The sequence below is a fragment of the Thalia democratica genome, chromosome 8 (assembly GCF_965202585.1).
Source record: "Thalia democratica chromosome 8, ktThaDemo2.hap1.1, whole genome shotgun sequence".
NCBI lineage: Eukaryota > Metazoa > Chordata > Thaliacea > Salpida > Salpidae > Thalia > Thalia democratica.
In genome coordinates this window covers 17,748,250-17,772,505 of record NC_139172.1, presented here as the reverse complement: position 1 = coordinate 17,772,505, position 24,256 = coordinate 17,748,250, and the positions used below count along the sequence as shown (strand labels likewise).

General features: G+C 25.6%; 2 protein-coding genes across 2 annotated transcripts; both read right to left on the bottom strand.

Annotated features, from left to right (window-relative positions):
• Positions 1–874: 874 nt before the first annotated feature.
• Positions 875–5,272, bottom strand: LOC145842753 (double-headed protease inhibitor, submandibular gland-like). Its single transcript, XM_082950229.1, has 4 exons — positions 5,173–5,272; positions 3,134–3,192; positions 2,756–2,868; positions 875–1,094 (listed from the first exon to the last, which is right to left on the bottom strand). The coding sequence occupies exons 1-4, from the start codon at positions 5,234–5,236 to the stop codon at positions 1,031–1,033; spliced, it is 300 nt and encodes a 99-aa protein (XP_082806355.1). The 5' UTR covers positions 5,237–5,272; the 3' UTR covers positions 875–1,030.
• A 1,183-nt stretch (positions 5,273–6,455) lies between these two features.
• On the bottom strand, positions 6,456–16,054 carry LOC145842947 (cationic amino acid transporter 4-like). Its single transcript, XM_082950420.1, has 11 exons — positions 15,953–16,054; positions 12,743–12,919; positions 12,348–12,492; positions 10,268–10,482; positions 10,000–10,156; positions 9,244–9,541; positions 8,598–8,764; positions 8,081–8,293; positions 7,340–7,652; positions 6,906–7,014; positions 6,456–6,790 (listed from the first exon to the last, which is right to left on the bottom strand). The coding sequence occupies exons 1-11, from the start codon at positions 16,047–16,049 to the stop codon at positions 6,717–6,719; spliced, it is 1,965 nt and encodes a 654-aa protein (XP_082806546.1). The 5' UTR covers positions 16,050–16,054; the 3' UTR covers positions 6,456–6,716.
• Between the last annotated feature and the right edge of the window lie 8,202 nt (positions 16,055–24,256).

Here is a 24,256-nt window from a genome sequence, read left to right as displayed (position 1 = left end):
GTCTATCATTTAGTTTTAAATAACAATTTTTACAACATTGAATTATTCAAAATTATACTTCATAGCAAGAGCTCTGTTCTAATAAATTTTATGCTTCTTTATCATTGTTTTAAGGTTTTCCGCTAGTTGACGTTAATGAGCTAAACAAACCAAGTTGTTTAAAAAATAAGCTAATAAAAACGTAAAAATGTTTAAAAACAAGCTCAGTTCGTTTAAACCTCTCAGCTGCACTCAAATCTAGCGTTTTTTTAATTGTCCATAAATGTTCGCTATGTGATGCATATTTTTTATAACCTTGTTCTAAAAACATAAAAATCTTTGAAGTTATTTTGTAGGCTTTGTATTTGTAATATCTTTAAATAGTTAGTGTTCGGTAAGAGTTTAAGTTTTTCTAATAATAATTTATAACTATTTTATAACTGTTAACTAGACTTAATTAATTATATGTGAATTTAATCTTAAAGCTTTTTAGTCAGGGTAGTTAAATAAGTCATATTAAACAAATTACAGGCTTAAAAGATATTCTTAAGCCTATCCTCAGGTGATCAATACGTTTAACAAAAAAAAAAGACAGAATAAGGTAGTTTTCGAACAATATTTTTATAAAAATCAGCTGTTCTAAACAAACTGCTCTAACAAGTAACATTAGTACCGTATCTTAGGTCCCTACTATTACAACTGGCAAGTCTAGTACTACACTGTGTTTAAGACAATTCTTCTATTTATAACTAGTTTAAAATCTAAATTTCTATAACTTGATATTTTTTTTAGTAAAATATATATTAAACAAAATATTTTGAAAAATATAGTTTATATCTTAAAATCTGTAAAAATACATAACAGTTATAAATTTCAAACAATTATACAAGCATTTACTACTATAGTTTTCAGTTCTAAAGCTAAATATTTAAAATCTATCAAAAGCATTTAGTATAGCAAGTGCATCTTTATTTAGATTTAAAAGGGGTTTATTTTCTTTGAAGTCATTATAATAAATGTTGTAAAAAACTTTTTATTCTAGTTATTACTTTCAACAAAAACGTTTTCCTTCTTCACCAATCTTTGCTTCTCCTGCGTACTTTAGCTCAGGGTCGCTGTAAAATAAATAATAATCTGTAGTTTTAAATTTAATTAAAGCTTTATACAGTTACTAATGCACTAACCTAACAATTTTTTTATGTAGTACGTCTTATTTTACCTTTAAAATAGTTAATCGCATATTAGGGTCTATACAATTTAAAAAAATTAAAGTAATTAGTGCTAAAAATAAGCTACTTAAAATTTTTTTATTTGATTAGAACAAGTAGTAACGTTTTTAGCTATAAATCAGCAGAGCTAATATGATTTCTCAACATCATAATTAGCACTAAACTAAACCGCACGAAAATCAACAACATTTCATACTACAATTTTGTCCTCAGAAGTACTAATCAGGCACAGATAGACACGATGAATCGTTTTAACAGTCATTGTAACTGTGTCTGCCTGATATTGATTTTAGTTAAAAATATATGTTTATAGTTATTATGTTTAATACACAAACATAAAATTTTGCATGCCTTTTTTAATATACCTTAATCTATTATAAATTACTAGAATATAGGGTAATGTTCATATTTTATAAACTGTGAAACGCCACTAGTCAATAAAGTTTTTGCTTAAAAAACACAGTTGTTTACAAATTTGTTGTATATATTTCTAGTTTGAATAAAGTTGAGTCTATTTTTGATAATTTTATTATAAAGAATAAATTACCTATTCCTTTTAAAAAAATTGAGGAAAAAAAAGACAATTAATTTTAAACTAAAAAAAACGAATTAGTGCTTTCTATTGTCTCAAACTTGTACTTTTTTCATTAAATTTTATCGAAATAAGGTACAGTTAAAAAATTTGATGATATACTATAGACCAGGGTTTCCCAAAGTGGGCTAAAGAACAGATCATCAGGGGGTCATGAGCAGCAAAGGGGCCAAAGGGGGGGCATTAGGTCATAATTTGAAACTTACACTAGATATTCTGGAGTTGCTGAAGAGGAGCAAAAAAAAATCTTAGGTGTTACAAGGGGGCCATTTGAGAAAAGTTTTGGAAACCCTGCTATTGACAGACAAGTCAGAAAAAAAGCTAAAAAAAATTAAGAAAAAGATAGTAAAAACTTTTTCTTTATTTAACTGACATATGTTTCTGTGTGTTAAACGAGTTGTTTTTCAACGGAGTTCTGTAAAAGTTAAAATACTGCAACAAAAGAATAGAAGAAAAGTAGGTGAGTATGTTTATTTACAAAAAGTAAGCATAATCACTACAGATTAATAGTTAGTATTAGATACACTAAATTTTATACAAACACTGTTTTCTTTTAGTATTTATATTTTTACAGAATTCCGTTGAAGTGTGTTAACTCGTTTAACACACAGAAACATACGTCAGTTCAATAAAGAAAAGTACTGCGAAAATTGTTTTTTTTAATATACTCCAGGGAGCTTGGTTCGCTAGAAACTGTATGAACAAACGATAAGATTTAAATTTTGAATATCAAAAATAATATATTGAGTTTAAATACTTATCTGAAAAGTATAAATTTAACGAATGCACCTTTTTAGTAAATTATAGCAAGATAATTTTTAGCTTTTACATTACGAAACTTTAATGTCACTGATAGTTAGGACAATAGCTAGTCTTTTGTTAACTTGATATCCTATTTAAACAGCAAGATGTATTTTTATTTTCGTCATACGAAAATTTTTTATCTATAACTTACTTTTTTATGTTACTGCACAAGACGCAAAAATTGCTGTATTTTTTGCCATCACTTCCACAAACAGGTTCTAAAATTCTAGTACATGCTCCAATAATTTCTCTACACTCGCAATTCTGTTTATTTTATTAATTAAAAAGTTTTTTTGAGATAAAAAAATAAGGTGAAAACTTCTGAAGAAAAAAAATCAATAAATTTTAATGTTTTAATTTATAACTTTTAACAATTTAAAACTTTTAGTTACTTAAAGAAATACTTAGCTAGTGTTTAGTAGGACTGTATAATGATAAGCTTTTTATAACTTTAAAAAATTAACCACTTAAGTTTAATTTAATAACGAGTTAGATTATATAGCTAGAATAAAACATTGGAATAACTTACTCTAGTTGGGTTACCAATGTTAAGGGGAGTAAAAAAAGTTTTTCCGTTATGAATGCACTCTGTAAACAAAAAATAGTAGTTTTTCTTTCTGACTTAAAATTTACTAAACTTTTTCTACCAGTTTATTTTATTTTTATATTCACTAAAAAATCTTTTATAATAAATCTAGTTTTTAACTAAATACTAGATAACTATTGTGCTTGTAAAATACACATACAAAGTGAAAAGTAATGAGATTATAAAGATTGAAAAGTTTCCAGTAGAAATAATCTCTATTATATAAGAAATATTGTTTCCCTACTATATACGAAATAAACAACTATGTTCTTCTGAAATTGATGTGATTTTAAGTTGATAACTTTTAAGCAGCTATTACGAGAAATTTAATACTGCTAAGAATGTATAGAAATACTAGCTACTATACTCCAAGACAAGACGTTAAGCTGTATCCAAGTGGTGTACGATTCGATAACCGAAAGGTTATTTCGTACACCAGGTTCTAAGAACTATTATATTTAACGCTTTTTTTTATCCTTCAAGAAACAATATACTATATAATAACTGAATTATTACTGACTGACAAAAAATTTTGACTTTTATGTGAAACATCAAAACTGCTTCTTGTCTAGACTTATTTTAAAGTGTACTTAGATTCTTTTTTTTTGAATTATGTCGTTTAAAAATTTTTCAAGATGACACGGGTGTTTTTTTTTTACTTCGAGTGTATAACGAATAAAATCTTTAGCGCATATTCTAATTTAATCTAGCTAATGAATATGTAAAAGTATTTTTGCAAATTTTATATTCTCCTTTTTAACTATACTTCACTGATATTCCTTAAAAAATTTTAACATAACTAGTGTCATTAATTAAAGTAAGTTTTTGTTAATTTAGATAGATACCTTATTCTCTAATCTGGTTTGCAAAGAATTATTTATTGATTGCATTGTTTTTTAAGCTTAGATAGAAGTATAAAGTCTAATACAAAAACTGATACCAAAATATTGATATGCATGTTAACAAACTAAATTTTTGAAATTTTTGACAATTTAAATTTATTTTGGTTGGTTTTTAGTATCAGCTAATTTATTATTTTTAGCAACTTACACAGCTATAATTCATAATATATTTTTTCTAATATCAATAACACTAACAAAAATTCATGTTTTATTTGTTTTATTAAACAGACTACAAGTGTTTTTTTTTTCCAAGTATAACAAATATTTAACAGCGTCTTGTTATTCTACTAGAAAATTTTTTTTTATAAATATTGTAGAAAGCTTATAAGTTTACATCTAACAATAATTTTTTAACTAGTTCAAAAATGTTTTAGATTTTAGCACTATAAAAAATAAACTATATAAAGTTTGTTTATTTCTAATAACATATTTATTTGTTATGTCCTAACTACAGTTGAGTATTTCGTTTTAACCAAGTGTCAACTGCCTTTTATATTTGTCATGAGCTATAAAGTCTTTTGCAGCCTTATTGTTAAAAGTCTTCTTCTGAGCGCGATAGTTTTTAAAAAATTAAAAAATAATAGTTTTAGAAGCAAAATTGTAGTGACATGACCGTTGAGTAAGCACTACTCACAATTAAGACAGGAGCATATTTCTAAAGACATCTCCAAAAAAAGCTAAGTTTTCTTGTTTTTAACAAATACTTTTCAAACTATAAAATAAATAAGTCACAGGCTATAAATTTCTTCTTGGTAAGTCAGATCTACCCTACTGGTCATGTTTTGCCAAACCGTTGTTTAAACTTATAAAACCTATATGAAATGTAACTTGACATTTATTAAGTTTATTTATTGTTCTTTATGAACACTTCCAAGAATGAATTGCTGCTAAAACTACGTGTAATTTAAAAAAAAAATTATATTATTAAAGTCCCTGAATACTTACAATTTTTATTTTTCAATAGTTAGTTTTTAATAAAAGGTAGATCTTATGTAAAACTAAGACTTATTTATTCAACAAAATATAACAAACTATAGCTGTATTTATATTAAGTTTATGAAGCTTTAAAAATAAACATACCTTTAGATTTACAAAAGTTTAACATTGCAAAGTAAATAAAGATGCTAAAAAACGTGAACTTCATCTTATTTTATAGATATGTTTACAAACAGAGTGTATTTCAAAAAACTATGATAAACTTGAGTTAAAACTTATGATATTTTTGCATGAGTCATCACTTCCGCAATTAAAAAGTTTCATAAGGTTTCAAACTACGTAAATGCAAAAGTTATATATTTAAGTATTTATTTGTAGTTTTAAAATAATTTTTTTTTTAATTAACAGTAGTTGTGCCACTGTTAAATTTTTATAAGGTTTTATGTTTAAAATATAACTATTATACTGTTTTTACCTTTTTTTAAATAAAAACCTTGTATAAAAAGCCGTAAACAGACAATAAAAGATTGTTTGTTTTTAAAACATATGTTCTTGACATATATTATATTTTGAAGACACTTACAGTTTATATTTTTGTACGCTGTCCGCTAAGACTTTTGATAAACATGTCGGCCAAAAAAGATTTTTTAAATCCGTCCGCTATGTAGAAAAGTTCCCACCGTTTATACTAAAACCTTTAATATATATTTTAGATATTAAAAACTAAACATGTTTTGATGCATAAACTTTTTTCATACCATATTTGTTTTTTTTATTTTTTTATTTCGAAATGAAAATACAAATACACATTATTAAGTACTATACATATGTAATATTTTTAAACAATAGTAATCAAAAACATTTAACAATTGTTTTATTGTATTCCTACATAGCATATAATTGCCTTCACTGTCTTACAATACCAATACAAAACAGTTAAATAAAGTTTAAATACTAAATCTATGCAGAAAATATAGACAGATAATTTTTACATATTCAGCAACAACAGAAATAATAAATTATATATAACAATGGTGAAATAAAAAGCGTTTAAAACTTATAAAATTATTTATTGGTATTACTTAACTGTTTAATTTAAAATTGCATTAAATAAAAACAAAATAACCCGAAAAACAATTAAAAATACTTGATTATAGGAAGTTGTGAAATACGTACGTAAAATATTATAAAAGTAATTTTTGTAAAATAATAAAATAAGCTCTACATACACCTCAGAGAACATGATTTAATAAATTAAAGATGTTTCAAAATCTAATAGTATGCTGCAGTTAAAATGTTTTGTAGATAAAATGGTCTAAAACATCCAAATAAGATATCTGAGACAATTAACTTTTATTCAACTTCTATTTACTTATTAAAATAAAATCAGTTTTGAAGTTTTACTACTAAATTTATACGTTGTTTATCATTATTCTAAAACATATTTAGACTTTGTAATTAAATTTTAAAGAGTATAATACAGATAAAACTACTTAAATAAATATCCAGAACACAAAGATAAGATTTAAAATGTTGGGACTAGGAAAAAACGTTTTAATTTTAAAAATACTAGAGTATATAAATTTTTAAATAAAATTTATAAAAACATCTTTTACAAAAATAATAAGAAATTTAAGCTTAGATATTAAACTCTTAGCTTGAAATTGATTGCTGATGTTGAATTCTTTTTATCGGACATCTTCAGTGTTTAGTGGCGCAAGCTTGCTATGATTAAAACCGTAAGAAAAATACACGATTAATCCTAAAATTAGTGTTATAGGTTAATAATACTTAAATAGTTTTAAGACATTGTTTAAGTTTTATTAGTTTTTTGGAACAAAATCTATATAATCTTAATTAAATTTCTTTCATTTAACCTGCTATAATCCAAATGAATAAACGCAACCAAGTCAAAGGGCTGAGTTTCATTATTAGTGCAACATTTATCAAAATACTCAAGAAGGGAACCAATGGAACTAACGGTACCTTAAAGAAAAACTTTAGTTTAATACATAGCTCAAAAATAAAACTGATTATGCCTGATAAAAGCTGAATTTACTTATATGTTTTTTATTATAGAAGGTAATAAAATACTTTAAAAATTAACTAAAAAATTGGTGTTGAAGTTCAATAAATATTATATAGGTTTAAAAACGATAAAAGTATAAGACATATGAGATACTGAATGTTTTTTGCAATTAATATTTTATTTTTTTCTAAAGTATTTGAAAAAAATACACATTATTTGTTGCTTTTTTATTAAAAACTAAGTTTAAAAAACTGTTATAAAAAATAGAATACGAACAAGAACCTTATAAGTGGTAATAGTTGAATCTTGGTAGAACAGGGAAATTAGTAGAAGACAAGCAATTATGGCTGTAAAAAGAACAACAAGTGGTATTACTACGTATGCTTGCTCTAAAACATTTGTGGGTACGAAAATTAAAAGGGATATTATCACAATAGAGCAGACAACCGCTAAAACTAAAGCATTGAAGACAATTTGACCAGGTCTATACGTCAATGTCCAATAAAAATATGTACCAAAAGAGGAGTTTATAACTGACTTTTTGATCGTACCACAATTGTTTTGTCCAAGCAAAGTAAAATTTTCGCAGCTGTTTCTTTTGAAAATACATATTTAATCAAAATGATAGTTAGTATTTTGCATTCAAAGTTGTTTACTTAAAACTATGCTAAAACTATAAATAAGATACTTTATATATAATGAACTTCTAAAAAAGATAAAAATTTAAGCTAGTTTTGTATGTTTATAAACACCTTTCGTTCTTTAATTTTTTTTTGACTATGAACAAAAGTAAAATTACATTAGAAATTGTTGAACTTCAAACTTAATTAAAGTTTTTGAAATATAAAAAATAAAAATTTTAACACGTCTTTTGTCCTCTAATTTTTTTATTTAAGAAATTTTTTTATCAGTTTTAGCCGTACCTTTAATGAATAGTTGCAATGGCTTTTAGTTATGAGCAAAAAGTAAACTCATTATCTTTACTCAAAACCACTAACTTTGTCACAAAATAAAATTTCATACCTATCTATTGTAACTTTTTCTTCCTGATACTTCACTGAACAATCTTTTTTTTCGTTCTCGTAGGAATCTGAACACGACCCGTCACCGGGACTTCTTTCCACGATGACGTCATCATCTTTGTTGTCGACTTCCTTGTTATCTACTGACGATCCTAACTGCTTCATTGCCATCGTTGGTGTTATTTCTTCGTCAACTTTATCTGATCTCGAAAGACTGCAACAGACAAGTTGTATAAACTTTATATTATTTAGTTTTATTATAATAGATATTTTAATCAAATTAATTAACTTAATATAAAGCAGTAACTAAATTAACCTAGAACTATGGTCAACTAAAATAATTATAAAAATATACTGTCATCATTATTTTTAAAAGTTCTCATTTTAATTTACATTGAGTTGTCGTTTAAGTAGTTTTTTTTAATGTCATTTAAACTTGTTTATGTTTCTTAAAATATTAGTTATAGAAATATATAATATTAGTTTATAACTAGTTAGAATACTTCAATTTAACTAACCTAGACAGGTTGTTTGGAGAATATCTGAGTGTAATTACACAGAAAGCAACAAAACTACAAGCAAGCAACTGGCCTATTGCAATAAACTCTACTAATGTCTCAAGACTGAAGAAGATAGCTAACACAGTGCTTATCGCTGCAACAGTAAATGTTGCAATGTGAGGTACCTGTTACATGATGACTGCAAATTTTAACTTTAATTTATTTACATTTTGTATTGATTAAGATTTTTAGAACATCGTAGGCTCAAAACAGATTTTTTTATAAATACTTTTAACCTTATATTTTGATTTTTTTTTCGTATTTTATAAAAATCAATAAAGTATACTTTAAATTCTTCACTTTATACATAAAACTTAGTCTGTACAAATAAAAAATGATATGGCTTTTATTTAGTTTATATTTTTATGTTAAAAAAGTAAAAAGTTGAAATTCAATTAATAAAGACTAAAAACTATTTACGATAAAAACACTGTTTCAAAATACAAAAATTAGAATAAGCCAGTATTCTTTAGTTAAACAATAAGTCAAACAAGTACATACTAATTAAATAATGTTTAAAATTTAATGATCATAACCATACGCAAAAAGCACTTTTCCTCGTCGTTACTTTTTTTTTAGTATAAAAACAAGTTTACAAGCAAACCTGAGTAGCTGGATGAACTCGACCTAGAAATGACCACAGAAGTCCATCCCTAGACATAGCTAGCAGATAGCGGGGGACAACAAACAAGATTACTAAGAGGCATGCCAGCATGGCAGCTAAAGCACCAACGGAAATAACGTACTTCGCCCAATAAACTCCCCTCAACTCATAAGCTGACGGAAACGGAGTTAATGCATCAATATCGTAGTAAGGCACCATCAAAGTCAATGAGGCCGCACCACCAACATATGCTGCCATGACTATTGATACGGAAATACCCAATGACAAAGGAATGTCTCTAAAATTTAATATATAACGTTATTGAACGACAAAAAAAAGCGCTAAAAATATTTGGTCCTAGGATCTGGTGTACAAATAAACCTTTCGGTTGTAGAATCGCACACCACAGATACCCAGATACCTTTTAACGTCTTGTCCAGGACATTATACAATGTTATTGTATAAGCATTTTTAAAAGCATATTATACACTTACTAATTACTCTACATTTAAAAAGTAGTTACAACACTGTCTTATTCTAATTAATAAACTAGTAACTTACTTTTTTGTTTTATACAGATTTTATTATGTTACAGTTTTTTTAAAATGTCTTTATTTTATTACATTTTACATATTCTAAAAGTTTTTTTTAATTCATAAAAGGTTTTATTACTGGACGAGTTGATTAACTATATTTATTTTTTTGTAAAAAGTTTAGAAAGTTTAACTGTATAAAAAATACAAGTCTGTATAAAACCTAGCAGCGTTTTTAGCTTCTTCAGTGGCAGATGATATCATTTCATAGCCTACATAACTGAAAATTAATTTTGACGCTCCTTTCAAGGTGCCTGACCATCCGTACGGAAAAAAGTCGTTGGTCCAGTTTTTCTTTTCTCCAAGTGCAAATCCGGTTGCTGGAAGTTTATTAGTTTACAAAGTTTAAAAGTATACTATTTACTTGTACCAAAAAGTAAGTAAGTAACAAATTTAGGACTCGTAAATTTAAGATATTAAAATAATATTACCAATAATGAATAGAAGAACCATGAGGTTAAGTAGTGAGATAGAAATATTTATTTTCGAAGATATTTTAACTCCAAAAAGAAGAACAGAAGTGAGAATTATTATGAGAAATGCCGCTAAAAAATCAGGGTATTCTGACAAAAATCCTCCTTCACTCATAGGCATTGTGTGGCGAAAAAAATTGTTGATGGTACCGTTACTAAGCTGATCGATGTAACTGTTTAAAATAGCTGTAAGTCAGTTTTAAATAGGCATTTATTTATATTAGAAAAGTCCTTAAATTAGAGTTTTATAATAGTCAGAAAAAGCAACTAGACACTGAAAGAAAGAAATCATATATTCTTAGAAATAAATAACCTTTAGTAATTAGCTACCCGTTTGTTTCAATTGGATTGTTTTAAAACACTCTTAGGTAGTTTAATGATAGCAAAAGTCAAAAGAATAAAAAAAATCCCATTTACTCAGTAATTTTCTAATAGTTCAAATAAAAAAGGTTTGTTGTTTTTAAAATATTTGCAAAAACTGTTGATTTCTTTTCACATTTAATTATCTTAAGTTAATTTATTCTGATTTATTTATCGGTTTGTTTTGAAGAAGCCTAACAATACACAAAGTTATCTCAAAATAAGTTAAGCTAAGTGTTTTAGTATTTAAGAGTATCTTTTTAGAAAGTATCATTTAACATTAAAATAACTTAACTAATAGCTTAACTTATTTTGTGTAATAGTGTATTGTTTGGTTTCTTCAAAACAAACCGATCATTAAATGTGAAAAAAGTTTTAGTCGTACTATTTTGTTTTATTTACAAACAAATTCTTACTCAAAAACAAATTGGTAAGACACTTTATTATTTTTCGATACGAATGCCTTAATTAAAAAAGCTTAAAAGTATTTTCCATCGGGTTGTTTATATAATGATGCATTTAAATAAACTAGACTAAACAACTTCTAAATTTTAACACAATAGAAGATAAAGGTCGCCATAGAGCGGAAGTTTTATCGACCGAAAAACAAACTACTTAGGGAAAGGCAACAGGCGCGCATGTTGTAGAAGCCAAAAAAGTGATGACAAGTTTTAACCAAGGTACAAGCAAGGTGCTTACTCAATGAATTATTTATGAACTTATGCAGTGCTCTTTCGCGCCAGCAAAACTTTAAAATTACACACAACACTCGAAATTCCAAATTTACACTTAGCAAAAAGGTTAGTGTTGTTGAAAATCTATTTACTGTTTTGTTTGTTTCAACTTTAAATTTTTTACTTTACTTTCTTATCCGATAAAATAAAATAAAAACTGAAAAATTAAAGTAAATTTAATTTACAATTCTTTAAATTAAGTTAGTCTTTGACATAACATCGTCTACTGTTGTTAAAAAAAATATGATAAACAAAACTTATGTGTAAAGTAAACAGTGAATATAATAAACTGTTAGCTTGCTTTTTCAACATAAAAGTTTTGATATTTTTTAATAATTTTTGTAACAAAGTTATTAAGTGCAAAAATTGAGTAAAAGACATATTTTTAAAACATGTCAAATATGATTGGTTAATTTGAGTGTAAAACTTCCGAAAAAATTGACTGAAACCAACTTTTTAAAAAAATTAATAAATTTTAAACTTTTTAGAATTATTAAAAACTACCTAAAAATATAATTATATCAAGAATTTTTGTTAATTTTGCCTTTTTTTATTAAGTATTGAGAATAAGTATTAAAAAATAATGTTTCCTGAGCAACAAAGTTTTAACTGAGCCCTAATATTATATTTTTTGTTTGTAAGTATTCTGTGAAGGTTAGTATTTTCTATGTATTGTGTAGTAATAAAAATCTTAAGTTTATTAAACAAAAAGCTTTATTTTTAATTGGTTGCTTGTGTAGTAACTTCAAAGCTATAAGTTTTTCTTTTGGAATTTGAGCATGTTTGGTAACATTTAAAAAAAATTATAATAATGATATGTTTGATGTTCGTGGAAAACATTATTTAATTTTGTTTCAAAAGAAAAACTTAGCACCTCAATCGAATCGAATATATCTATAGAAATATAATTTTTATGAAAATTCACGCAACAGCATGAGACAGACCTGGCACATGATTTAGCTGTTGCTGACAAATATATGGCATGCTCGATCGCAACGTTCCATCCTATTATAAAGGCCCACAGTTCTCCAACGCTGAGGTACGTGAACTGATAAGCTGATCCGGCTACTGGAACTCTTGCCGCAAACTCTGTTGCAAAGTTGATATAATATACAAACTTTTATGATCAAAACTTCAAGCTTAGTAGTTTTTATAAAGAAGAGAAGTTATATAAAACATTTTCATATTTAGTCAGTTACAAAACTAACAATTAAGTAGAATCTTTTTCACTAAAAACTAAAAATATGCAAACCTTACAGCGTTTTTATAATAAATTATTAACAAATTTCAGTCGTCTAAAATCTGAGTTTAAGTTTTTTAAGAGGCTTCAAAGTTATACCAGCATAACAAGTTGCAGAGAGTATGGAAGCAACAGCTGCGAGAACATAAGAAATCACTATAGATGGCCCTGCAGTGTTTTTTGCAACCGTACCAACCAAAACATACAAACCCGACCCAACCATGCCACTTATCGCGAGAAAAGTCAGGTCTAAAAGTCCAAAACATCTCTTCAGGTCTGAAAAATTAAATATAGATAAACGCTAGTCCTTCATTAATTTTTTTTCTTATATTTCATAAAAAACATATTTTATGCATCTTGATTTTTTATCTTTAATGGCTAGCTTTTACATAATAATTAAAAATTATATTTATGGAAAAGCTATAGAATGTAGCTATTTTTAGTACTATTATTACTAGTAACTATTATAGTATAATATTTATTAAGATTTAGTTTGATGGAACCAAAGTGGTTTAATTCAAGTAAGCACCTTTTGTAGTTTCAACAAAAAAAAATATTTGTCAGTTTATGGAAAAACTAAACTGTTTTTCATATTTAATAAGTTTTGTTTTAATAACCAGAAACAATTCTAAACTCTAAGTAATGAATAAAGCACTAATTAAAAAAAAATCATTTATGTAAACAACTTAACTAAAAAAAAAATAAGAAAAAATTGTTTGTTGCCATTTGAAATAATAAAAATTCACTAGCTAAACAATAAGCTTGTTGAATTATCAAGTAGTACTTATTTTACTTATAGTTATTAAAATAAAACTGTTGTAGCTTTGTTGGCATAAACTATTTTTTTATTGAAAAGAACGTGTTAAACTATATAGTTTATGCATTTAAGAATGTTCTTGTATATCTACTTTATTTCTTTAATTTAGTTTTCAAAAAATTAGTTGTAAAAAAATATTATTTATTTAATGTATTAAAAATTATATAAGATATTTTGTTCACCAATTTATGTACGATTGCTTTCTTGATTAAGGTTTAAGGTTGTTAGACCGTTACAATATTGATAAATGCTTTATTTAATAACAATGTATAATGAAAAATATTAAGTTGAGAAACTATTTCAAACTTTTTATTTTCTTAGCAACTATTCCATTTGCAAGCTTTCTGAATTTTTTAACAGCTTATCATTTATTAAGTTAACAAAAACTAAGTCAATAACGTTTACTTTAAGCTAAAAACGTGATTTGAAAACTGTTCTATAGTTTCTTACCAATTATCCTCACTTTAAATTAGTTAACTGTCCTGGACAAGACGTTTAAAGTATCCGTGGTGTGCGACTCGATAACCAAAAGAGTTTTTCGTATACCAGGTCCTAGGACCAAATATTTTAAGCGTGTTTTTTGACGTTCAATAAACTATATATATAATATATAAAACATACAAAAAACATAAAAAATAACTAAAGTTATTAAGACATTGTATTAAACAACAGAGTCATTATTTATATTAAAGTTGCACGATTTTCAAAGCAAAAATTATGTTTAGTTTAAAAAAAAAAATTCAAAAATTTGCTTACAAAATAACTTTTTAAATTTTTTTTTTTTTTTCCAAAAACTTTACTTAAGCTAAACTTTCTTTATTCAAAACCGTACTTATTCAAAATTAGAGACTTATGAATAATTAATAAGTCTAAACAACTTGCGATATTTTTTAATCAAAAGTGATAATTCTTTGAGTTATGATAAAAGTAGTGTATTGTAAGAGTCATAAAATTGTAAAACTATATATATACTAACTTTTAAATGTTCGTAGTAAGTTGTTTGTTAAATTTAAAAGCATACTTAAATTATACTTCATTATATTGAACCGGATAAAAATGTCTACAGTATTTTATAATTTTCTACAGAAACTACATTAGTTTTTAAATTAAACATTTTAAACCTGTAAAAATTACGATTAAAACTGTAATACTTTAAGGCATAATTTCGAATAACTTTATAAAGTTTAAGAGTACTGCACTTTAAAATTGTGCACGGAATGTTTGTAATTTACTACAATAGAAACATTGAATAATTAATTATATGCATAATATATTGTTATGAAAGCATATCAAATATTCTTAATAATTCATGAGAAAAATCAATATTAAAAAAACTTCTCGATTTTGCTAAAACTTTTTAGCAATAACTTTGTTTGTACAAATTTCTAAGTAATTTTTATATCTGGGTCAACTCTTAAATAAACTCAAATTAGTTTTTACAAGTCACCAAATATAAATTAGTCAGAGTTAAGTTTTAAGCAAACTTAAACGTAACTATAATGAATAATGAAAAGCTTAAACAGTTATCGACAAATAACTTACTACTTTTTAAACTTTCTGCTGAAACAATGAGAGTAAAATTTCGTGTGATCTATATATTTTATTTTTTTTTTGGTAGGAAATTAACATTACATCAAGTTAGGTGTTTATATTTTTCTAATGTAAACAAACGAATGAAGTGTTGAATATAAAACTCTTGTATAAATACTTTACTTTTGCATTGATTACATTTTGGGAAATACACATTTTCGTTTACTTGACACGTTTTTAACTTTTACATCAACAATTTTTTACAATCCAATTTTTTCTTCCTCTTTAAGTTATATATAGACTTACAGACTATGTGTAATCATGTTAAAAGCTGATACATCGATTTATTTTTTGAGGTTCTGCCTAAAATTTAAACATTATGTTTTGTTTTCTAACATACAGGAAGCATTTTATCTCTAGATTAATATGTAGAAGTTTTCACCTTAAATTTTTGATAAGAAATAAAGAAAATATTTACCTTAATTTTTTTATTTATATAATGTAGCAAATTTATTCTAATACTAAAATGTTACTTTTTCAGCTAAATTTTACCGTCGAGCTTAAATAACTATGAGGTTCATGTGTTCAGGATAGTACTTCTTTTATCTCTAATCAATTAAATGAACCGTTATATAAACATATAAGTATATTATTTTCTTAAATTGGTATGGTTTTAAAGAGGATAGCTTTCTGTTTAGAGCTTTATTTAGTTTTTGCTATTTTATTTCTTTAAGCTTGATGTTTTTAATACTTGAATAGTAGGTAACGAACAAATTGTTGAATACATTTGTTAAAATATAAATAAAATGCTTATAAAGTGTTTTATAGCTTTTTCTTTCAAAACGTACGAATATAATTTAGAAACGTTTTAAAATTATTTTATTCATTTAGCTGTAACGCATTATGCTAACTGTTCAAAAATTCATACACCTTAAGTATAAAAAAAGCATAAAGTTACGAACCTTTTCGCATCATATCGTGTGAAACATCTTTTTTCCTTTGAAATCCTTCCCTCAAAGTGTTTGCAAAGGAGTTCAAAACTGCTCCCCCAGCTACCATCTCGATTAGTGTTTGTTTAGTCTGAGCACCTAAACTTCAACTTCCACAACTGCAGTCTGCATCGAGAAAGAAAAAAAAAAGCTAATAAAGAAATGTATCGATCATTTTCTAAAATATGCTTGCAAAATTCATAGTAGAGTTTAGAAAATAAAAGTTGTACAAGTTGTATAAGTTCTTTTTAAACTAAAAACCTTGTTTATGACAAATGAAAACAATTTCCTAAGTAAAAATCTTTTTTAGTTTTCTTTTAACTTGGTATATACCTTTTTTGATTTCTTTCCTTCTATTAAACCTTAATCAATAAATGTTAACTTTTTTTTTCTACTCTGTATAACTTTTATAATGTTTAGTCGTTTTTTAATAAAGAAGATTTTTCTTTATTACTAGGTATTTTAAATAAACAGATACATAATCAGAATAAAATGTATGTATTATCATAAAAAATAATTGTTTAACTTAAAAACTTAATTCTATAAAACTATCAATAAAACTAAAAACTTGAAGTTTGTTATCATTTCATTAAACCATTAAAATTAGCTAAATTCTAAATGTTTAAAACTTAAACAGCTCCTTTTTTACAGAATACAAATTTTTATTATAGTTCTACTTACATTTTAGTGAGTTTCCAAAAAAAAGGGCACTTTTGTTTTTCTCTTTTGACAAGTCTAAAAAAAGACTTCAAACTTCTTCAGAATCAAAAACAACTTGTTAAACTTTAATTTTTTTTTTTTACGTTTTTTTCAGTTATTTAGAAACTTTAAAACCCCTTCAATTTATCTTTAACTTCTCATTTTTAGTTTTGGTATTTTTTTCTGTTTATTAAGTAATGGTTGTTTAAAAACTTTTGTAAAAATTGATACTACATAATGATAAATATAGATTTTGAAGAAATTGATAATAATTTTGTTAAAAAATACCAATCAAATAAATCTTATTTAGGATAAACAGTTGTTTAACATTTTTTTATTACTTATTAAACAGTAGTTTAGTATTCAAAGTGTAAAAAGCTTTAAGCAAATATTAAAAAAAAATTAAGAAAATATTTTAACAGTTTTATACATATAAATTTATTTAATTAATTAACACCGATAAGTTATGTTTTTAAAGATATTTTTTTAATGTTGGTGGTATGCTATCTAAGTAAACTTAATTCTAGAAATTAAACAGACACGTTTTCAGTAATATAATTTAAAAAAAATAAATATTGATCAGTCTATCACAAGCCGGAAGTAAATTAAAACAAATTATATAGCTTAAAAATAAACAAAACTAGCTATTATTTATTTTTATGTTGAATATATTAACTGTTTAATTTTAACAAATTGTTACAGTATACAAACAAAAAAAAATAATGACATTAGTACTTATCGTTTATTGAATACTTTTGTGTTATGGGTTATTTAAAGATTTATTGTAGCCTATGTTTTGATAAACCTTATTGTTTTTAGTGGTTACGTCAGTTTGGCTACGATTAAAAGAGTTGATTATGTTTTAAAAACAAAACAAGTTTTTTTAAATTTCTCTAAAAAATATCCAAACGTATATGTTTGTATATACAAGAAAAAGCATCTCCATAAAAACCTTTACAGATTTTAAAAACTTAAACTTTGGTTTTTGTTGTTGTGTATACATTTTAAAGTTTAAGTTTTTAAAATCTGTAAAGGTGCATAAACTTAATTAAACCCTAAAAATATAATCTAACAGACACTATAACAAAAAAGAAGCTCATAAATTTGGTCAATAGACCAGTAACTTATTTACTTTAACTGTTTTTAGCTGTATCTAATATAAAAAAATTGAAATAAGAAACCTTAAAGCTTAAATTAAAAGTTAACTATATCTTAAAATTAACAAAACATAAGGTGGGACACAAGTAGTTAAGCAGGGTACAAAAACTATATTTATACTTGTGCTTAAAATGTAAGCTCAGCCATAATAACATGTTATAATTATTTTAGAATTAAACAAAAATTTTATGCTTTCTATTATAACTATTGAGATAAAACGCGACAATTTTATAATTAAGTAGTAAGAGCAGAAAAAGAGAATAAATGTAAACTTTTATTATGTACGTGGGCGGCAATATATTATTTATTTCAGGTGGGGATGACAACAACCCTATTTCTTTTTGAAATTACTCAATAATAGAAAATACTAAAGTTTATTAAGTTCTTTGGAATTGGAATTTTATTTGATATATAACTAGATTTTTTTAAACAACAAGAAAAGAATATTTTCTAAATAATGTATTACTACATATTTGTTATGATGTCAGCATCTATTTTTGCTAAAATTTTTAATTGAAATTAAGTAGCTGAAGTTTTTTTAACTGCTTTTAATCTACAACTTATCTTTAACGATTTAATTCTTAAAGATTTAACTAAATGGATAGATATTTAGTCTTTAAATTATTTACTTGTAAACTAAAGTAGATTTTTTTGTTGTTTCAAACTGGTAAAGATTAAATCCAGTAAATTGTTTAAAAATGAGCTAGAAAGACTTCTAAAACTTGTTTTAAACAAAGTATTAGTAAAGCAAGACTTTTTATATTTGAAATTAAAAGCGAAATTGACGTTACATGTTACTTTTAATCTCTTAGGTATTTTACTCTTTTATTTACTTTATATTTTTTACTAAAACACCTTAGTTAAAATACTACAGGGATCGGAAAACTGCAGCTTGAGATGTACTTTTAGGAACAAACAACTTTTTTTAAAACAACAGTAAAATGTTTTTATGTAAGTGAAATATGTTAAATAATAGTGTAATTTATTCATTAAAGGTAAAAATGGCTAATTATTTAATAGATAATAATTAATAGTGCTTTATTATCGCATGCATACTTTATCAAGTTTTTGGCCTTAAATAATATATTTCTTAGACTACTACAACTTTTTTTAATAACTTTGGCCCGCGGAAAAATTTTGCTAAAGATATTGACACACAACTTGTAAAAGGCCGTCGACCTATGCAACACACTACTAGATATATTTAACAAGTAAACTGACTTCAGGGTAAATAAAAATACCTGAACATAATCTGTCAAGACATTAAATTATATCCTTATTTAAGACTCACTGACCGAAAGTTTTTTCGTTCAAAAGGTCCTTAGACTGAACTTTCTAAGCGCTTTTTTGTCAATTAATCAACGATAGATAAGTAAAAGCATGCATAGTTAAGCTGTTCAAAGTCTTTTTTTTTAAACTTTTCTTTAACCAAATTTAATATTAATTTTATATTTAACTTACGATGATCAAAAGAAAACCGATGTTTTTATTTCAATCTAAGTATTTAAGTTCAGTATCAGATAACTTCGTTTGATTTATATTTTGTAAATAAATATTTATAACTTTAATTTCAACGGAATTTTAGAAAGTTTGAAGCCTAAATTTGTATAACATATATCTTTTATACTTTAGTAAGTACATAGATAAAATTTGCTTTAATTAAGCAGATTTCTAGAACATCATAAACTATACTGCATACATATAGCTGCCAAAATTGGGTAGGTGTCAGAAAAGCACAGCATCACTTTAGCACGGGATGACACTTTAGCACGGGGTGACACTTTAGCACGGTGTGACACTTAAGCACGGGGTGACACTTTAGCACGGAGTGACACTTTAGCACGGTGTGACACTTAAGCACGGGGTGACACTTTAGCACGGAGTGACACTTTAGCACGGGGTGACACTTTAGCACGGGGTGACACTTTAGCACGGAGTGTCACTTTAGCACGGGGTGACACTTTAGCTCGGCGTCACTTTAGCACGGAGTGTCACTTTAGCACGGGATGACACTTTAGCACGGCGTCACTTTAGCACGGGGTGACACTTTAGCACGGCGTCACTTTAGCACGGAGTGTTACTTTAGCACGGGGTGAACTTTAGCACGGAGTGTAACTTTAGCACGGCTTCACTTTAGCACGGGGTGACACTTTAACACGGAGTGTAACTTTATCACTGATTGATTTTCTTGCACAAAATGATTCTTAAGCACGGAGTGATACTTAAGCGCCATCGATAGTTTTAAGTAATTTAATTAAATGCGTGTAAAATTTGTATTTAATATAACGTTTAAAATTAAATTTATATAACCAGCATGCTGTTTATTATGCAATTTAGGCACTTTAAAGTGTGATTTCAAGGAAGAGCGTGTCTTCCAAAATTATTTTTTATAAAAATACTATCTAAGTAAGGAGTGAATTGTAAGTTAAAGTTTGGCAGTTTTTTCGAATTATATTTAGAAAAATCATTTGTAGGTAGCAAAACGTTAGAAAACATCTTTAGTGGCCTGTATTTTTTAAGAAAAACTATACTTAATAACAAAAATAAGTACTGAAAAACAAGAAGTTGGTAAATTAAATAGTAACTAGTTTTAAAAATCTATAATTAATTAAATGTTCTCATGTTATTTAAATTTGTTATGAGCTCATTTTAGCTGTGCTTTTGCACAGATAACTTGACGCCATTATTATGTTGCTCAGTTGTTCAAGACTTTAGTTTAAACGAAAATTTTGTGTTCTGTTTCTTTGATTCGGTGATTCGATTAGTTGGCATTCATGTTGTTTAGTTTTTTATCGTCTTTATGTTTCGCAGTTTATTAATTGTAAATACACCATTTCCTTGACTCGATTTTATTACAACTAGTCTAAATTTAAATAATTAACTGTTTTCTAAATCCTTTTTAATAAACAATAGTTCGTTTAGCACCTATAAAATATTAAGATAATAGTAAAAGTTTGATCCGGATTTAATACATCGACTTTATTAACATGTCAACTTAATTTAAAAGTAACTTAATAAACTATCTACGACCTATCTTATAATAACGCGTTAAGTCAGTTAAACGCTAAACCCGCATATATAAAAGTAATGGCAATATCGGCAGATGGTAAAATGCAAACATGAGTACAAACACTTTTGAAACAATCGGATTAAACTAATCAAATTAAAATTTTACTTATCAAACTTCAAATTATGCTATTTCTTAAAACTTAAAAGAATATAAAACCTAAATAGACAGAGAAAATTGTAAAATAGTTCTATTTACTTTTGTTGCAGTCTATATATAAATCTTACACATTTATTTAACGTATTTACTAATATACTAGTATTTATTTATATTTATACTTTGCTCACTGAAGTTAAATTAAGCTATAATCTTATTAAATAACGTTATAAAAAACCTTGAGCTCGTATATGTTGCTAGGTTTAAACAAGTAGTTTAACGTTTAAAATATGATAGTATATTTAAATACGTTAGTTAAAATATCTTAATAAAATAATTTGATAGAATTCTTAAAATTACTTTTATATTGTTATTATTAAGTTGAGGTTTGCCATAAAGTAACTAGTGTAATTTTATATTAAATACGAAGTTTTAGTTAAAGCTTTAACTTGAAACATATTAAAAGCTTGTAGTATTATGTTGCATAGTTTGTTTTTATATTTTCCAACATAACATATAAGCATAAACAAATGTGTCATTCAATGCTAAAGTGAAGCCGTGCGAATATGTCACTCCGTGCTAAAGTGTCACACCGTGCTAAAGTGCACCCGTGCTTTTCTGACCCGTTCCCGCCAAAATTTAATTTGTTAACTACTTTTAAAGGCTGATTAAATCAGTTGGCAAAAATGTTTAGTAAGTATACTTTTTATTAAACAAATTTAGCTACAATTAAAATAAAACTCAATAACCTATTTTTAGAAATAAAGTTACTATGAATACTTAACTTTTATAAATAAATAGTTTTAAATCAAAAGTCTGGTCTGATTTTATTTAAGTGTAAACAAAATAATAATAAACATTTTTGATACTTCTCTTCTAAATACTACAAAAAAAGTTTAAGGTAGCTTTACTGAACAAACTGTTGAAGCTTAAACAGATAATGTTTTATTATATAGTTTTTAAAATTAATATTTACAAGAAAATAAAACTTTGAAAGATAATAATTTTTCAACAGTGTTTATTAATAGAGATCTGAACGAAACAAGTTTGTTGGGATTTAACAACAAATATTTGCTAAATACTTTATTTTCTAAAAACTAACGTCGTTTTTCTCAACTTAACTAACAATGCAGTTATATAGAGTTTTGAAAATAGTCTTTTGAAGAATAAAAGATTATTTATAGAAGATAGGTTAATAGTTTCTATAAATATAAACTATATATAAACTAATTAAATATTAATAATAACAAACATTTTTTGTATACAGTATTAATTTACAAACATTAACTGTATAACTACATTAGCTACATAGTATGTAGTACATACTAATACTGACAGTCAGCAGTTAAAATGTTCTAAAGGAAATAAGACTCTAAAGTAGGTAATAAAACGTTTAAAAGTATTTTCAATCAGGAATGTTTATAATAAACTGTCTAAATTGTTAAATTTTCTCATAAGTGATACATTTATACGACTTTTAACAATAATGGTCAACTTTCAGATGATTTTTTTGCACGATTGGTTTATTTTTGACAGGGTTTCTAAGAATTAAGATTTAAACTATGACAAATTAGTTGACTTTAAATTAATACTTAATTTGAAAAAACATCATTTGTTTCTATATAAAATCAAAAGTTGAAGATAGGAGTTAAAATTAAGTAAACGCGAAGAAGTTAATATCCAAGGAAAAAATACTTTTCAGGAGTTTTTAGGAAATAAAAAATAATCTTGAGAAATTCACAATATGTGTAAAACTGACGCTTCATACAACAACAAACGATTTTATGTGGTCTATATCAGTGATTTCAAACCGTTTTAAAAGTTGTGCACACTACATTAGCGAAAAATAAATTCTTTGCTTACTAAAATATTGAAAATATAAATTAAGATTTAAAAAAACTGTTTAAGTTTTGGTATCTTAGTATAAAATAAAGTGTGAAGAACTATTCATTTATGTTATGTTTAGTTTATTTTTAGAACAAAAACAAATTTATTATCAAAAAATATATTCACTTTACTCACATTTTTTCCACTGCAAAATAATTTCAATGCACACTACTGTGTAAACTGGGATAATTCACTTGCTAAACAATTGTTACTGAAAAGGTTATTTCTAGTTTTATAACACTATGCAAACTTTATTTTCTGTTTATTTTAAACAGATATTAGTATTTAGCATAATAATATTCAAAAACAACATTTTTATTTTCAACTCCTATAAATAAATGTTTACTCAAAATGTTTTATGAAAACTAGTGAAAATAACTAGCAGAAATAGTTAATAGAATAGCACAGAATACAGTCAAACTTGTAATCTTTTTATGTAACACTAAGGAAACGAGTCAAATATGCACTGAACGTCACTTTTGCACAGGTGACTTTTGTAAAACTAAACAAGCTAACTTAAAGTATACGTGGTGTGCAACCTGATAACCGAAAGGTTCTTTGTGCACAAGGTCCTTTTGCCGAATATTTGAGCGTCTTTTTTTGTCGTTCAATAAACGACAATTCGGAGAGAATGACATAGCTTTTAATTTTGAAATAACACTATAATACTTTATGAGATTTTTTTTAATATTTGTCGTGAAATTACTTGAAAAAGATAGTTTTTATTTTTGTATATGCAATTAAACTTTCTTGAAAAGTTTAAATGTCTTTTTTTTATTACAAATTTTTTTAGTCAGTTTATAAAAGCATAATCTAGACATTTGAATCTACAAGAAGACAAATAAAATATGAAAACAAAGAACTTTTTGTGAAAACATCAGTAAAAAAAAACTAAAAATGTGTTTCCTGCTCCAGCGTAAACATTTTTTAATCGACTTTACTTTAGTTTCTATCACATTGTAGTATAGTGTTTACTTATAAGTAAATTTTATTACACAAAAATATATTGTTTACGTGGTATTTGATGACAAAAGTTATGTTTATTTTAGTTATATTACAAATTTAGTACAAATTATTTTGTAATTTTTGTTGTGTTTTACGACTCGATAACTGATTGGTCTTTTGTACACCAGGTACTTGTACTAAACTTTTTGAGTGCTTTTTTTATCGTTCAATAAACAACTATAATAGTTTTTGCTATAATTTCACTTAGTTTTATTTACTTTGACAAAAATCATCCGTGAAAAAAGGACACTAGTACCAAATTGCCGATTCGTGAAAAATCAAAACCGCAAAAAAAAAAAAGACTCTACGTGCATATCTGACACCTTGTACAAATATTAAATCCTGGTATGAAAATTAACTCGTAA

Excerpts from the sequence above, each read along its gene's own strand:
- LOC145842753 (XM_082950229.1), bottom strand. The coding sequence starts at position 5,236 with ATGAAGTTCACGTTTTTTAGCATCTTTATTTACTTTGCAATGTTAAAC. Across the intron at positions 3,193-5,172 it reads AAACTTTTGTAAATCTAAAG|AGTGCATTCATAACGGAAAA; the intron begins GTATGTTTATTT and ends TTTTGTTTACAG. Across the intron at positions 1,095-2,755 it reads TTGTGCAGTAACATAAAAAA|CGACCCTGAGCTAAAGTACG; the intron begins GTAAGTTATAGA and ends TTTATTTTACAG.
- LOC145842947 (XM_082950420.1), bottom strand. The coding sequence starts at position 16,049 with ATGGTAGCTGGGGGAGCAGTTTTGAACTCCTTTGCAAACACTTTGAGG. Across the intron at positions 8,765-9,243 it reads GAGTTCATCCAGCTACTCAG|GTACCTCACATTGCAACATT; the intron begins GTTTGCTTGTAA and ends ATCATGTAACAG. Across the intron at positions 7,015-7,339 it reads CAACTATTACCACTTATAAG|GTACCGTTAGTTCCATTGGT; the intron begins GTTCTTGTTCGT and ends TTTTTCTTTAAG.